Raw genomic sequence first — 15,261 nt, 5'->3', positions numbered from 1 at the left:
CCCTAGCCGATTAGTCGAGTACATACATTCAAGTGGCAAGTGCTAGCGTTACACGTGCATCTACAGCAGGGACTCTTATAATACTAATGGGGCTGTTAAGTGATGACGTCACAGTTCCTTCGATACGCATAACAACGATCCCACTGGGGACAAACAAAAGTAGCGTCGTCTCCACCGACCCAGTTGTCAGTGGTAACATATAGGAATCGTGTACATTTCTTCGTTTCTTCTTTGCTGTTTTCAGTGAGTGTTTTGTTTTCTCTTTGTCCTTGATCTCGACGATGTTGTCGTGCTCATTACCTTACTGAGACGTCTCTTGTGACTGTAGCCAGTGTCACGGAGGATTTTATTGGCGTGACAAGGTAGATCGCCGAGATCGAGCGTGAAAAACGCTCTGCATTAGTAGCTCCTGTAGAATGTTTTCTGAGTTGGCGTATCCATGGTCAACAAAACCAAGGTGCAAGACAGCATGAGAGATCGTGTAAACGATGTGAACTCCAAAAGGTAAGCTCCTGAACAAGTGGAAAGATATGGGTATTTACAAACTCTCTCTTCATCCATCGATTGCCGCTATGCATTGCATTTTGTCTTCACAGATAATCTGGCCAAATTTATTGTAACTAGAGAGTGCAATCGTGCTTGGGGCCCATCCCAATGTCATCACATGGCTGTGGTGACTAGTGTATATCTGGGAGAATTTTTCCTCGACTGATACGGAGTGCAGGTGGATCGATTATGAGAAATGCGAACATGTGAAGTAAGTAATTAGTTGTGTCGAAGAAATGTGCAATAAAATAAAATTTACTTTACACTCAAACATACACTGTAGATGTACATGTAACATCATGATAATGATTCCATCTTCATTATCCCGCAACTGGTACACCATACGCACCGAATACATGGTGTGTGTGTGTGCGCGCGCATGTACATGCACACACTCTCATGCGTGGCCGAGTCGGCCAGATGAACAGACCATGCATTTACACGAGGTGTCCGTAATGTCATTGGAACGCTGTACTTTATGACTTTATTCCAAAAGAGTATGTCTTGCCCCTGACGAATGGAGTTGTGTCTGTGCTCAGAGGGTATCGGGCTATGACGCAACACTGCAATCAGCGCTGCAATTAAAAGAGCACTGCATAGATTATTTTGACTAACTTCCTTTGCGTTTACTTGGTTGAGCCCGTGGTTTCATTTCTGTGTCCTGTCATGATTGGCCTCTGGAAATAATCAGAGTGGATGTCATTTTGCCATAATATTATATGTGTGCCTTGTGCGACAGGTTCAAGGCTAGATGCACTTCACATTCGGCGTGCGATCTCAGCGTCTGGGACCTGATGAAGTCTTGGTTGGATGATTGTTCAAGCCTGATACTACTCGACACACCAATGTTCATGTCAATGTAATTTTTTCAGAGCTGCACTATTTACGTGTTGATGCTTACTTCGGTGTTAGCGTGTTTCCCCCGGATTGTTTCTATCATCATGATCGTGTGTTCTTGGGCTGAGCGAGCACATGCACAAGTGTACAGCTATAACCCTGTGTATCTTTGGTTACACTTTGTTCTGCAATGCATGTACCTTGTAACATTATGTGCTTGCACTGCTTTGTCTGGCCTGCGTTTTTCAGGACTATTCAGTGCATTAGACCCAGGTTTGTTTGGTTGCCGGATGATCTCTTGTTGCGTCGCTCTGTATTTGTATTCATCAAATTTTGGGCTTGAGAATTGAGCTGTTGTGTGGTTCCCAATATGAAAACATCATGCTGGTGCTCTGTGTTTCGATTATCGACTGTCGGAGCAGTCATGCATTTATTAGCAGAACGGTCAATACTGTAGTCTTTTCACGTGTTAGTCTTTTTTGTGTTTTCGCCGGGGGTATTAGCGGTAACGTTGCACACAGAACGGCAGTGTTGCATCACTGGACGACCCTGCCTCTGCATCTGACTTAATTTCCCCAGGATCTGGTGCAGTTACATCAGACAGCCACTTCCTGTAAACACGCAAACAGCAAAAGAAGAGATCCCGCAAATCAGGAAAAACCATTATGGAAAATATAGAATAGATCATACAACATTCAATAATCTGGAGTAATTACAGTGAGACGAACACTTCAAACAGTGCTCTCTCTCTCTGTCTCCATCCTTCCAAAAATACCCTATGACAATTCCCTAGAATTATTTTATTTTATATTCTTAGGACATCATTCTGAACATAATAAATTCTTCCATGGGTCTTCAATCACCACGGAGGGCGAAAATATATCTAAGTCATGCAGTTTACGGGAGGTGCGAGCTGTCATGGATATAGAGGCTGATATTGTGCCAGCGTGAGGGCAGAGACAGAAAGAAGACACTGATTTCTTGAACAACTCACCTATATATAATCGAATCCACAAGGAGCGCTCATACTTTGATCCATCAGGACGCGAAACATCTTCAAAGCACTCTCAAACACGGAGTTTTACTGTGGGTAGCCAATTTCACAGCCATCATGAAGGCACTCGACGACTACAGGAGTTTTGTAGAGAAAAGAACAAGGAGTAAAGAGCGACAACAATCGCTTGAAGAAAAAGCAAAGAAAAACAACTGTCTCTCCAGTCATTTAGATGCTGTTGCCCTTGACATCTGGTTCCATCCAGAGGACGCGACTTTTGTTTGTCCCCAGTGCTCTCCGTTGCTATGCGTATCGAAGGAGCCGTGACGTCACACTTAACAGCCCCATAGGACTCCCTGCTTGAGTCCCAACCGAGTCACACGTGATCCGGTGTTCTTTTTCCAAGCGGGTTTAGGTACTCCCAGGCTGACCCTGAGTGATCCGGCTCTGGAGCAGACACTGGTCCAACTCCCCCACACCGTCACTCCGACTCAGTGGACTGTGGCAAGTGAGGTTGGCCGGATCGAGAGCACGTGTGGGGGAGTTTGGACTACACTAACGAGTCGATGAACACACCGAAACTGCAACAGCTGTTGCGCTTACCCTCCTATCGTTATCCGCCATATCAGCATAATTATTCTTGAAATCCGCCACAGGTGGTCGACGCCCAATAGGGCTTGAAAGTGCTACGTCACAGCATAGCAACAATTTCAAAAATTCAAAAATTGGATCCACTTGGATCCAGTTTTTGTATGGATCCAAGCGCATTTCAAGCGGTCTTATTCACAGCAAGGTGATGTAACCAGTGAAACTGACTGATTTGGGTACTGGGGGCGGGGTTACAACTGGTGGCGAAGTAAAAGTCACCCCTGCATACGACATGAGTGGGTTGCTATGCACCCACATACTGAGGCAATAGCAAAGTCACACCTTAGTGGATCCAAAATAGAAATCTGATGTCAACTTACTACTCCCTGGCCGTTTTTGACGTCATCACTTTCAAGCCCTATTATTATGTCCCGAATTGCACGAGTAGTAAAATTACAATGATTGTACCGGCACTTCACCACTCCCTGGTTGCCAACGTTACGCTGAGTCAGTCAGGTCGACCGCATGGTACATGGTAGCAACGCGTGACGACAACGCACCGCCGACTTGTTCGAATCGAGGCCATGTCATGTCAACATACATGTAGTGACGTACCTACATGATTACTAGTCTTTCAAAGAAACTACGATCGAGCTTCGTAAATCTACACATTGGAAGCGAAATACATACAATTAATTTACATGTGCAGGATCCGAACCTAGCGCTGCCTCCGTAGCTACAATTGCGCTTCGAGTACTCGGAGTAGTTCTTGTCTCAAAAAGAGGTGTTATAGAACCGCGAGAGTAGGTCAGGTCGGAGGCTGGCGCCGCTGAGAACGCAGCACGTCTGCTCCCCTCACCGATAGCATCACAATGGATGACAGTAACAGCCGTGGCGTGTACATGAACCTGGGCGACTGGCCTGGCGAGCTACCGTTCATGGTGGCCCTGGAGAAGATTGTGCCGTCCAAGCAGCTGCGCAGCTGTGCTCGCTTCCACGCGCTGCACATCGACGCCATCTCGCTGTATGCGCGCGCCATGGCTATGGATAGGCGGTGGGACTTCAAGAGCTGCTGGCTAGATATGCCGCCCAAACATCTGGCAAAGACCACAAGCGTGGATCGCAAGACTTGTGAGTCGGCTCTACATGTACATGATACAAGTATAATAATTGAATGACCTGGCATAAACCAGGAGCGGATCTAGAGATCTCTACAGCCTACAGGGGGTTCCGGTTTAGCCGAAACGAAATAGCTGATGCATGTACATGCATGTACATGTACATTTATTTATTTATTTTTTACTTACTTGAAAAAGCACATAACCACCAGGAAAGCTGACAAAGAAAAAAGAGTAAGAAAAGACAGATAAAGAGAGAGCTGAGAGAGAGAGAGAGAGAGAGAGAGAGAGAGAGAGGGAGAGAGAGAGAGAGAGAGAGAGAGAGAGAGAAAGAGAGAGAGAGAGAGAGAGAGAGAGAGAGAGAGAGAGAGAGAGAGAGAGAGAGAGTTGGGGTACGGTTAGGGGAGGACGAAACATTGAATGGTGGTCGCCACAGTCACAGATAGTAGCAGTGCTGGTGAGGCTACAGGCACTCCACTGACCATTAGGTCTCAGTATCGCCATGCCGGTAACGCACCAAGCATGCATAATTATGGTTTCCAGCAGTAACATAAAATGAAAATAGTACATTTGCCAAATTTAGGGGGTTCTGGGGGTTCTGTGGAACCCAAGGACCCCCCCCCCCCCCCTGGTCCGCCCCAATGTATTCATCAAGAAGACAGTGAATGGAGACTGTGCTGGCTAGGAGCTCAACATGACATGTAGAGTGTCCCATGCACATGGCTGACGGGACACGCGCAGGTTCAGCTATAGATATCTACTGTCGTGGACATGGAAATCCGGTCGCACGTCTAGCGTCCCCAGGGCGCTGGCCATGCAGCCGTGGACAAGCTGTACACACATGCATTTATGTGCTGCAGCGCGCTCGTCGCATCGGATCAACATGTGCACTGCACGCAGCGTTTTATACGCGCTGAGGGCGCCGGCCCCGGTCGATCGACTGGATTTCCATGTCCGCTACAGTACATGTACTTTACATGTACTGTACTGCTCATTGAAATCCAGTCGCGTCGTCACTCAAGTACACGCCGGGCATTGCACAGCCCTAGACCTGCGAACGCTGGGCTGCGAAATGGTGCAAGGCGCAAACTTGCCCGTGACGCGATCGGGTTTCATTCAGCAACACTGTATGCAGTGTCCCATGTACAGGGGACACGCACGTGTGTCTGTAACGTTATGTTACTCGCGAAAAGTCAGAACTTCACAAGGTTTGAGGAGTCATCCCGAAAAATTACCTTCCTAGGCTACAATCTCTTCTGGAGATCCTAGCTTGCAATGAGTCCGCAAAATCAATGTTCACCCGTTTCTCGTTTCCCAGTGGGGCAGTGTTGTTAAGAGCTGTAAAACCTGCTCAAAGTGCCCGCTCTGTGTGTACACTCACCCATGTACATTCCTCTAATTCGTGTGACGCACACACACACACACACACACACAAACACACACACAAACACACACACACACACACACACAGGTTCGCCGGTGGAGTACGCGGAGAACTTCATCTACCCGGAGCTGCTACCGGCACTGCAACGCACCCTGCAGCTGTACCAGCAGCTGCCCAAGCACAAAGAGTTCAATGCTATCGACTGGTTAAGCGTTAACCTCTACAGGTATGATATTCATTATGTACCCCTGGTTGCTATAGCAATGCCACATGTTTGATCCTCCCTGTTCCTGGACCCGTGCATTTTTTAGAATTCTGACGGCAGGCCCCAAACATTTCTAAAAAATTGTATTAATACGAAAATTTGGTGAACAGTTCGAATGACGTATGTAGCAAAGAGACCGTGTTTGCGTGTTTTGAGTTGAGGAACCCTGAGGCCACAAACATATAAAAACCATACTGCTCTCACTTGAAATAGCACTGAAAAAAACAAATTCCGCCGTCATCACCACACAACAAAGAAAATATCAAGGTTTCCAGAATTGATTTCGTTCCACCCATGAACGTAACTTGAAAATCGATTTTGGAAACCTTCATGACTTCTTTGTTGTGCGGTGATGACGGCGGAATTTGTTCTTTTCATTGGAATTTTAAAAGTGTTGTCTCCACGTTGATTGTTTACATTTCTCTCACTTACCTCGTTGTTCTCTAATCCAGGAACAATTTGCAACACGACATACGACGGACGTTGAGGGCCGACGACATTCCCTACGTCAAAAAGTACCTGCTGCAAAGGTGAGAGCAAGGAGCAGACAGTTGTGTGAGCTGCGAGATGGCGGCGATTTGGGGATTTCCCGGTTCGGGGACGTCTCATTGCGCATCGCAAAGACATGACTGTGACCCCCTGTTTACAGTTGCATCAGGGTTGTTGAGAATTAGTACTTCCCATGCCAGTATCCCCTGGTGTGTTACATCCAGCGTACCTTATGCTGACGTGTTTCATTACACAACGGGTCTTATGTGACATGGGACGAACTGCAGGTGTCGCTTAGCCTGCGCCACGTTTCTACAGGAAATGTACAGTAGGGGGTACTTATTTAGGCTTTTGATCATCTCTTGCTAATCTCTCCGGGACGTTTTAATCAATTCGGACACATTGTAGTGGTGGGTTTTACTAACAAAACAGGGGAATCTCCCACTCTCCACACAATATTGACCCATAGAGGGTGGTGGTGTTCCTACAGATGTGGGCGTCAGGCGAAATAGCACGTCATAGTACATTCGAGATCAGCGGGAAGAAGATGACGACGTCCACTAATTTAGTATCTGTGCACACGAATCTGCTGTGTGTGTTACTCTGTGTGTCAGCTTTGGCATCATCGCCTGTGGTTCCATGCCTAGCATGTACGTCTGAGCCATCCTGCAAAGTTTGACTGACGTAGGTTGAGCGATCGCTCCGCGAAACATACTTTTTGAAATTCTCTTCATAGTATATCTTCCACCATTGAAATTTCGAATTTCTTCGAATTTTTTGCTGAGAGGGGTGGCTTGCAACCTCGATATGGCTTGTTCCTGGCATGCTTTGGAGCCATCGCCTGTTGAAACAGTGACGGGAAGCTGCCCTGCAACTGTTCCAGCAGGAAATTAATCGATCCGAGAAAGCGCGAGTCCGCGAATCTCGGTTGAATATTGAGTATTTCAAGCCTTTTCACGACGAAGATGGAGTTCTTTTTGGAGATGGACGTCGCGGTAAAGGACATGGTGTCCGACTTCTGGCGTCTGGTGAAGCCAGGGATCATTTGTCCAGTCAGGTCGGCAGCCTAACCGTCGGTAAGCTTGTGTTTGGATCCCGTTCTGCTCGATGTGGTAGATCACAAACAATTTGATATCGCACAAATTGATCTCAGCATCGTGCGTACGGTATTTTATATTCAGAAAATCCCAAAGTGTCTCTGTGTGGCCGTCCTATGCCACGAGAAACTCCAATCAGGCTCCTATGTCCTCTGCCTTCATGATTGAATGTCCACTTCGTTTGAACAACGAACACAACAATCGAGGACGGCTTTGCAATGAAAAATACAGCTATACTGGAGCTGAAAAAAAGAAGAAAAAAACGTGCTCAGGATGAGACTCGAGTACACGCATACTCTCCCAGCAGGTGAAACGCAATTTTTTGTGAAAAATGCGTGTCGCCGACTGACCAGTAATTTCGCCTGACGAGACTCGGCCTGCAATCGAGTCTCCCACAAACTTTGATTTTTTTCTATTTTTCTGATGTGTTTGTCCGATGCCACAGAAAGCTGAGCCCTATCCCGCTGGCATCTGCACTGTCAGACGTTAACGCCGCGATCATCATCCAGTCTTACTGGCGAGGATACGAAGTAAGTTGTTGTGCTGGTTAGTCTTCTAAATGCCTGGCACCTGGGCAACATACGTGTTCAAATCATTCATAAGAACTTACGTACGGAAGTGGTGGATTGCCGAGAAAGTGTAGAAATCCGAAGATAGCCCTCACGAATGCGCTCCGGGGAATATCACAAAGGGTCTTGGACCCACCCCTCCCCAAACCACCCCAACCCACCCTCACCACCGGGGTGTATTATCTACAATATGAACGTGTAAAGATGCATATGGAGAATTGTGTGTTGCTCCCTACGTGGGAGCTCGTGAAGATGCATATGATGGGTATAAGTATGACCAGAGCGCTCCTGCCCCCCCCCCCTCCCACCCCTCAACTAGCTGCCATTCAAGCACCGAATGGGTTGGTTCTTCAGCTACCCAGTTACACACGGCTGCAGAACTGGTGTTCACTCTTCAGTAGCTGGTAGCCTAACTTCCCCCACCAACCTGATCGGGCGCCCGTGTGTATGCTGAGATATGGCCATCCGTTAGTGGAGTGTTGTGTTTGGTGGTGTGTAACGACATGCTAGTCTGTTTCCTTTATAGGTAGTGGGGTGTTCCTACGGATGCTGAAAACTCGCCCTCTAGCCTCTAGCTGAGCCTCGCACCAACAGTGAATTAAAAAAAATATATATAGCTGTGTCCTGCCATTGTCGTTCAGACCAAGCTTGACCGTTTGAGCAATATAGAATTTTGTATTTGGATTCTATGTTAAAAATTTACCTGTGCATTCGCAACAAACCCTAAGGTCTTCTTACAGGGTGGCCACGGAGAAATTATTATGTACATTTCCGCTAACCCCCACATCACCACTGCACACCAGCCGGGCATTGGACCTGTCCTATACTTCGTAGCTAACATGCGCGGCCACCTCTGTTTTTGATGTATGATTGTAATGTTATCTGCAGGTTCGATCGCGACGCTACATCTGGGAGTTCCGACGCTGGAAGGTCATGAAACGAACGGTAAGTAGACAACCTGGTGTGAGGTGTCTTCATAAAATGGTAGAGGCACTCGTGAGAGGAGTTGATTTGTGACAATCTGAGTTGAACCGGACAGTGGGAAAGCGCTACGATTTTGGGATCATGGATGCGTGTGTGCGTGCATGTGTGCGTGTGTGTACGTGCATGCATGCATAGAATCTGATGTGTGTGTACGTGTGTATGTGTGTGTGTGTGTGTGTGTGTGTGTGTGTGTGTGTGTTGGAAGGCTACCTTCTTGCCAAAGCATTTGGAAGTTGGACTAGTTTCGGCTCCACAACATCACCAGCAATCAGCGACATCGCGCCTGACAAAAGTTTTTCAAATAAAATATTTCCACCCAAACGTCACTGCTGCCTTGTGCTGGTGCTGAGCTCGCGCGATCGAGTGTGAAGTTTTTTTGTGATCTCAATGAAAAAGGATTTTTTTGAACTCACGCTGTACACAACAAGCTCTCTGCATGTCTTTTTCGGTGGAGGTGATTTTTGTTGTTGTTATTGTTGTGGCTGGCGACGAGAAGGCTCTCATTTACGCTAGGTATCTCATAGACAGAATGAGCCTGGTTTTTACGCCAAGCTGATGTTTTCAGCAGCAGTCCGCTGTGGAGAAAATTCAAGCAGTCTTAGGGGCCTGAAGTTTTCGCTGCTTCTTACCGGATCGACAGTGGGAAAGAAGGTACGTTTATTTTATTGTAATAAATCAGGTCGCGAGGTCGACACAATTGAGCTGTTCGTTGCACTGTGAATTTTGTTGCTTTAGGTTGGCAGCGTGCAGTACCTTGTGAAATCGAGAGACTTTATCCTCTACGAACTTGGGAGTATGAAGAAGATATCAGTGACAATCGATCAGGTGATTTCATTTCATTTTGGGTGAATTTATTGAATGTATTCTTGCATGAATTTGAAAATCTCCCTTTTGTTTGCTGTAGATATTTTGATGGTTCGGGGAATGTTGGGCCCTTTCTCAGATGACGAATGTTTGAGGCTGCTGATGGAGCTTGCACTGCTGTGCAGTGAAAAAATAGAAGTGAAATAGTCACAAAAGGCAGAATGGAGTTTTACGTGTAATAGTGCTCCACATTATTGTGTCGAGCCCTCTCCGCTGGCAGAAGGAAGTTTTCCTACTTGAAGTGAAATAGTCTATTTCTGACTTTCGAATCAGAAACTGGACTGGTTGGGACCGAAGAATTTCCCTGTGAAGTTCTTTCCTCCAGGTTGGGATGCTTGCATGAACGTACATGGACAAGGCCCACGGGCTCACTACCTGATTACCTTCAAGCCTATGATTCGCCGTAGTCCATGTACGTTCCTGCAGTACTCCTCTGGATCTATGACAGGAGGGGATCGTGCTGCCCGGCAGATTGTCTCTTCCACAGAGAAGGGCATTGATTAATCATGAGCTTACCGCAGAGCACAACGAAAGCATTGTAGCATGAAACTAATTTGTCTGAATACAAATCTGCACAATGGCACAGACGGCTAATGGAGGTAAAGCATAGCATCACCAGCATTGTATTCCTGGAAGCAGTGCAAGTTATAGATTTAGGTATCAATATTTATCTAAGCTTTAGCGAAGTCCGGACGCAGTACATTACTAGTGTGAAAGATAGAAGAAAAAGCAATGATATCCGTATATACCCGGAAAGAGAGGTGAGAGTGGGCGGGAGTAAGTGAAAGCACATGTACAAGCTAAACATCTGTGCAACCGGAAAGAGCAGAGAAAAGGCTAAAGCAATTACACAGGCCATGTGTACGAGGTAATTTAGCAGTGAGACCCAAACATTCTTGTAAACCAGAATGCAGCTTCAGCACACATTTTCTATTTCTTCATGTTGTGCTGCTGTTGCCGTTTCCCAACGATATGATGAGGCTCTCCGTTATGCTTCTGCTGGTTTTCCTGTGCAGGTATGTGCTGCCGTAGCTCAGAGAAATCTTTGGCCAGGGTAGCCAAGATGGCATCATCCACATCCTCCTCTCCTTCAGGTTCACTTGTAGGTTTGGCATTCATGCTTGACATCTCCTTCAGTACTGTGTAGGTCTTCTCCTATTGGTTTTTGTCTGCCCATACCTTTTGCACTGCTCAGTGATGTCGGCGACAGTCGCCTCCAGCTCACCATTTTCCATTTTTTTCTTTACTTTTTGGATACGCTGTGTGTCCTTGAGGTAGCATTTGAGGCTGACTAGTTCTTCTACCTTTGTTTCCCAAACATTCTTGTCTAGTGTTCAGTGATCGAACCCAGTCAACGTTGAAGCACCCTTGTTATTTCTTTCCGTTTCTTTTTATTCTTGTACGCCGCTGCCTGCAACCGTGCATTTTAATAGGTTTGCGAGAATCTCTTTTCACCTGCAGCAACCAGAGTTTGAAAGTACCGACACAAACTGGAAGCATGCCCAGTTTCCAGACAACTAGCCGCTTCAAAAATTCTTATGTCAGATGAGTGACTGGTTGCGCAGCTGACATTATGGTGACATAATGTGTCCTTGTAGTTCTGTTTACTTATTATTACTTGTATATTTCACTGTTCGCGTCAAACTCGGCTAAAGGCCGAGTTTTCCGCATCCGTTGGAGCGCCACCACCCTTCAAGGATCGTGTGTTTTAATATTATAGCAGTGTATTTTGGTATTTGTTTTGACCATCAGTCCTTGGCTGATGCTGGTCATACCTTCAACATGTTGACGCGTTTTTCAAGGCATTCAATATACGTAGGCCGCAAGATTCTATCTTTTCATACCGAATACCGATGGCTAGTGCTTCCCTACTAGCCGCGCAAGTGTCACATCTGGCTGCGGCCAACTACCCTTTAATTTGTGTGTTGCCGCTATTGCTGTCTATGTCTCTGTGTGTGCCAGTATATGAGGAACAAGAATTGGTGTTATTGTTGTTGTTGTTGTAGTCGTTGTTGTTGTTGTTGTTGTTCTGGTTGTCATGGGCTGTGGCTGTTGAATGTAGGCTGTTGCTTTTGTTGTTGTACTTTTAGTTGAAGCTGCATCACAAACAGGTAACCACCTTGATGATGGTACACAATATCCGTTGAAGAAGCTGCAAAAAAACACTGTATTCTCAAACCAGTGAGCTGCAGAATGAAACCAAGTATCAAGCTGGCCAAGCTGTCAGCCACTCTAAACGAAATTTACACCAAACAAGTTGCTATTTATCAACAGGCAGTCATAAAATTCGACTCCCTGACTCAGTCACTCTACATTAGACTACAGAGTAGTGACCAGGGTGACTGTAGTCACTGAGTAGTCTACGTCCTTGTACATGTACATCATAACAGCATGCATCATGTCATGTCATGTCAGTACATCGACATGGCATGCATCCAGCTCATGGCCATGGGAAAGCCCCTACAAAATGGCCTTCAGAGAAAGCCACGCGGTTGGAGAGGTAGTTCACTCGAAAAAACTGAGAAAGAAGTGCTTTTCATCTTCTTGCTGTTCAATGTCAAGCCAGAAACAATTGAGAAGCTGCTTGAAATGTGCAGAATGAGGCGATTTCCTAGATCTTTGAAGTTAGAAAGCGCACTGGACCTGCAATCTTTTGGAACTGGTCCTTCTTGAGGACAGAGATCAGACTAGCCAGGTGACAATGCTGTGGTTTGTTGGCTGACAATATTTGGAGGAAGCTTCAGAAATGACCATGAAGAAGGTCAATTCTTGCTATTTCCTCAAGATCACCAAGGTAACAGATACTTTTCAGTGGAGAAGAAAATCATGATTCTTAGGAGTTGAGATCGCATCGGTTGTTCAATGTTTTTCACTTTCGTTTTTTTCGTTGTGTAACTGTTCGTCTTGTTGGCGTGATTCACTAGTTTGATGCCTTACATTTCGATTATGGCCATAGTTCAGAGCAATTTTCTTCCTTCCAAGATCAATCTCTGCAGTAAATGCGCAAATATTTTACGGAATTTCGGACTCTGTGGGATGTCATATAATTGCTGGTAATGATCCGTGTCGTTACTATAATAGCTTTCATGGCTGAGGTTGTTGGTATGTCTGTTGGCTCTGGGTTCCCAGTACTCATTAGCCGAGGCTGGTTGGTAAAGTAACTCCAATTTCACTTCAAGGTACCAGTGCATCTAGTGTCTGCTTCTATCAAAGCAGCGTGCTGTCTATACTGGTTACACCAGCAAGTGTAGGGCGTGCATAGGTACTAGTAACTGTCTTGGCCGTTTTATGCCGATGTACTCCGTGTGGTGTAGACCAGGTGTGCATTGGTGGTCGATTCACATGGCTTCGCCAGTTGTGTGGATTAGACAGTTATCTGGCGCAAGTTTTGATCTGTCTCATTCAGATCTTGTTCGCTATCGTTGCTATAAGAGAAAAGCTGTGGGTGCACATCCAGTGCATTTGCAGATTTGCGTGCTTCTCTTGCGACAGGCGTATATATGGTACATGGTGTGTGTGTGTGTGTGTGTGTGTGTGTGTGTGTGTGTGTGTGTGTGTGTGTGTGTGTGTGTGTGTGTGTGTGTAAGTGCACGTCCACCTATGTGCATACCTGGCTGCTGACGGGTGGAATTCGCTTCCAGCAGCATGCCGCCAGGCAGCCTCCTTTGCAATGTTCAACAGTACTCTTCGCAGCCTCTTTTGCAACACCTAATGGCATAGCATGCAGCCACCGTTTTCTTTTTTCTTTACTCTATTTCACTGTCTTACGGCTTTCTTCATTCAGCTCTATTTCACACACTTACCTAGGGTACCCTGTAAAAAGACTCACAGTCTGTGGGGATTTCCCTAGTAAAATAATAAATACTACTACTATATGTGTGTGTGAGGGGGGGGGGGGGTACGTGTGTGTGGTGTCCGTGTTTTTAATGTGTGTTTGTTTGTGTGCCAGCCTACGTATCACAGATTTCATTGTTCTGGTGACTACATGCAATGCTTGCTAACTCAGTGTTCTTGTCCCTGTGTTCTTGTGTGGCTCACAGGAGAAGAGGGTAGCGCGTCTGATCTGCAAATTCCTGAGGTGGGCTGTGCTGAGGCGGCACGACCCAGCAAACACGCCCTCATTCCAGGAAATAAAGTGGTAGTGCAAAGACAAACCAGGCATGCTATGCACGGACGATCCCTCTGTGTGTGGTTCGTCAAGCCTCCATCATCAAGCTTCCTGTGAACCTGTGTGAGCACTTACAATACCAAAACCAGCAAGGTGGTAGCTGGCATGTATGGGCAACGCTGGCCACTGGATTAGGCTTTAAGCTCGTGAAAGAGCAATCGATAGCTTATGTCACCAGATATGTTACGCAATACACTGTACTGGACCAAGCACCGCAGACATGGGTTGCTGTTTGCTTCCCAGCACTGCATGAAAACTACATGTACCGGATCGGACTTGAGTATTTACGTAGAAATGTGTATTGTTGCTACTGCTGGAAACTAGAGACTTATATGTACATGTATAGAATGTACATGTTGCGTACGTGATCACGGCTATCGGTATGTGCCCCCCCCCCCCCCCCGTTGTGTGTGCTTGTGTGTGTGTGTGTGTGTGTGTGTGTGTGTGTGTGTGCGCGCGTGTTAAGCCATATGATACGGCATTGTGTCCAAACTTGGAACAATGATACCTATGCCTCTGCGTGTGCTGTACATCTTTGACTGCACTCATCCTAGAATTCCTTCTGCCCGTCTCTGCTCTATTTGTGATTCAACGTGTAATCGAATGGTCTGCATAGTTACGTTTTTGACAACTTGATCAGGATATATTATCACAACTTGGCGGCGAAGAGCTTTGGTGCGCTGCATGGGGAAATCAGAGAGAGGGGAAGTAATGGATTATAATGTACATCTGGCACCCTGTAAGAAGACCTTAGGGTCTGTTGGGAATGCCCAAGTAAAATATGAAAAAGAATACAATACAATACAAAGCATTTCCAGAGCTCTTGACAGGTGATGGAGCTAGAGTTTTAGAGCCAAGTGAGTGAGGCTCCCGAATGTTCACTCAGCAGTCTCCTGAAGGGAAGCTGGCTTTCTGCATGCTGCACAGCTTAGTGCAGAACCCAGCACCCAGGGGCCAGGACACTCACATCTCTCTTTATCCGCACGGTCCGGGACTGGGCACTGTTCGCAACTTTGAAATGTACAGTGCTGGCAACTGAAATCCGACCCCCTGAGCGGTACGTTCACTTTCTAGCGGTCTCTTTTTCCTAGTGTTACGATCCTAGTGTTGCGTCTTTGCGATGTAAGCGCACCACTCAGGGGTCGGATTTCAGTTGCCAGCGCTGTGCGTAACTCTAAATCCTGTACAGTTTGATGAGGCAGGGGCCGAAATCTGGCATTATGACGTCACCATTTCCACACAAACTTGCAAACTAGTAGTAATATTTCCACCAAAGCCGGTCCACAGGGTGCTCGGTAGACCGGGTGTCCGTAACTTCGAGGTCCGGATAAGAGAGACCTGCGTTTACATGACTGTGT

General features: G+C 46.4%; 1 protein-coding gene and 2 long non-coding RNA genes across 4 annotated transcripts; all 3 read left to right on the top strand.

Moving 5' to 3' along the window:
* Positions 1 to 204: 204 nt before the first annotated feature.
* On the top strand, positions 205 to 1,848 carry LOC135824839 (uncharacterized). The gene is made up of 3 exons (XR_010554953.1): positions 205 to 504; positions 597 to 757; positions 1,286 to 1,848. It is a non-coding gene; the product is annotated as an uncharacterized LOC135824839 (long non-coding RNA).
* A 1,786-nt stretch (positions 1,849 to 3,634) lies between these two features.
* Positions 3,635 to 14,547, top strand: LOC135825377 (IQ domain-containing protein K-like). The gene is made up of 6 exons (XM_065338113.1): positions 3,635 to 4,096; positions 5,555 to 5,693; positions 6,185 to 6,262; positions 7,764 to 7,848; positions 8,776 to 8,832; positions 13,776 to 14,547. Exons 1-6 carry the CDS (start codon positions 3,838 to 3,840, stop codon positions 13,875 to 13,877), a joined length of 720 nt encoding a protein of 239 aa, XP_065194185.1. The 5' UTR covers positions 3,635 to 3,837; the 3' UTR covers positions 13,878 to 14,547.
* LOC135825378 (uncharacterized) lies at positions 9,155 to 11,652 on the top strand. 2 transcript variants are annotated; one of them, XR_010555070.1, is made up of 2 exons: positions 9,155 to 9,522; positions 10,752 to 11,652. It is a non-coding gene; the product is annotated as an uncharacterized LOC135825378 (long non-coding RNA). The 2 variants fall into 2 exon arrangements; XR_010555071.1 differs by having other exon boundaries at positions 9,607 to 11,652.
* Positions 14,548 to 15,261: the final 714 nt, after the last annotated feature.

This window comes from Sycon ciliatum, chromosome 9 (genome assembly GCF_964019385.1).
Source record: "Sycon ciliatum chromosome 9, ocSycCili1.1, whole genome shotgun sequence".
Lineage (NCBI taxonomy): Eukaryota > Metazoa > Porifera > Calcarea > Leucosolenida > Sycettidae > Sycon > Sycon ciliatum.
Note: the sequence above shows the minus strand (reverse complement) of the source record. Positions and strands in the feature narration are given on the sequence as shown.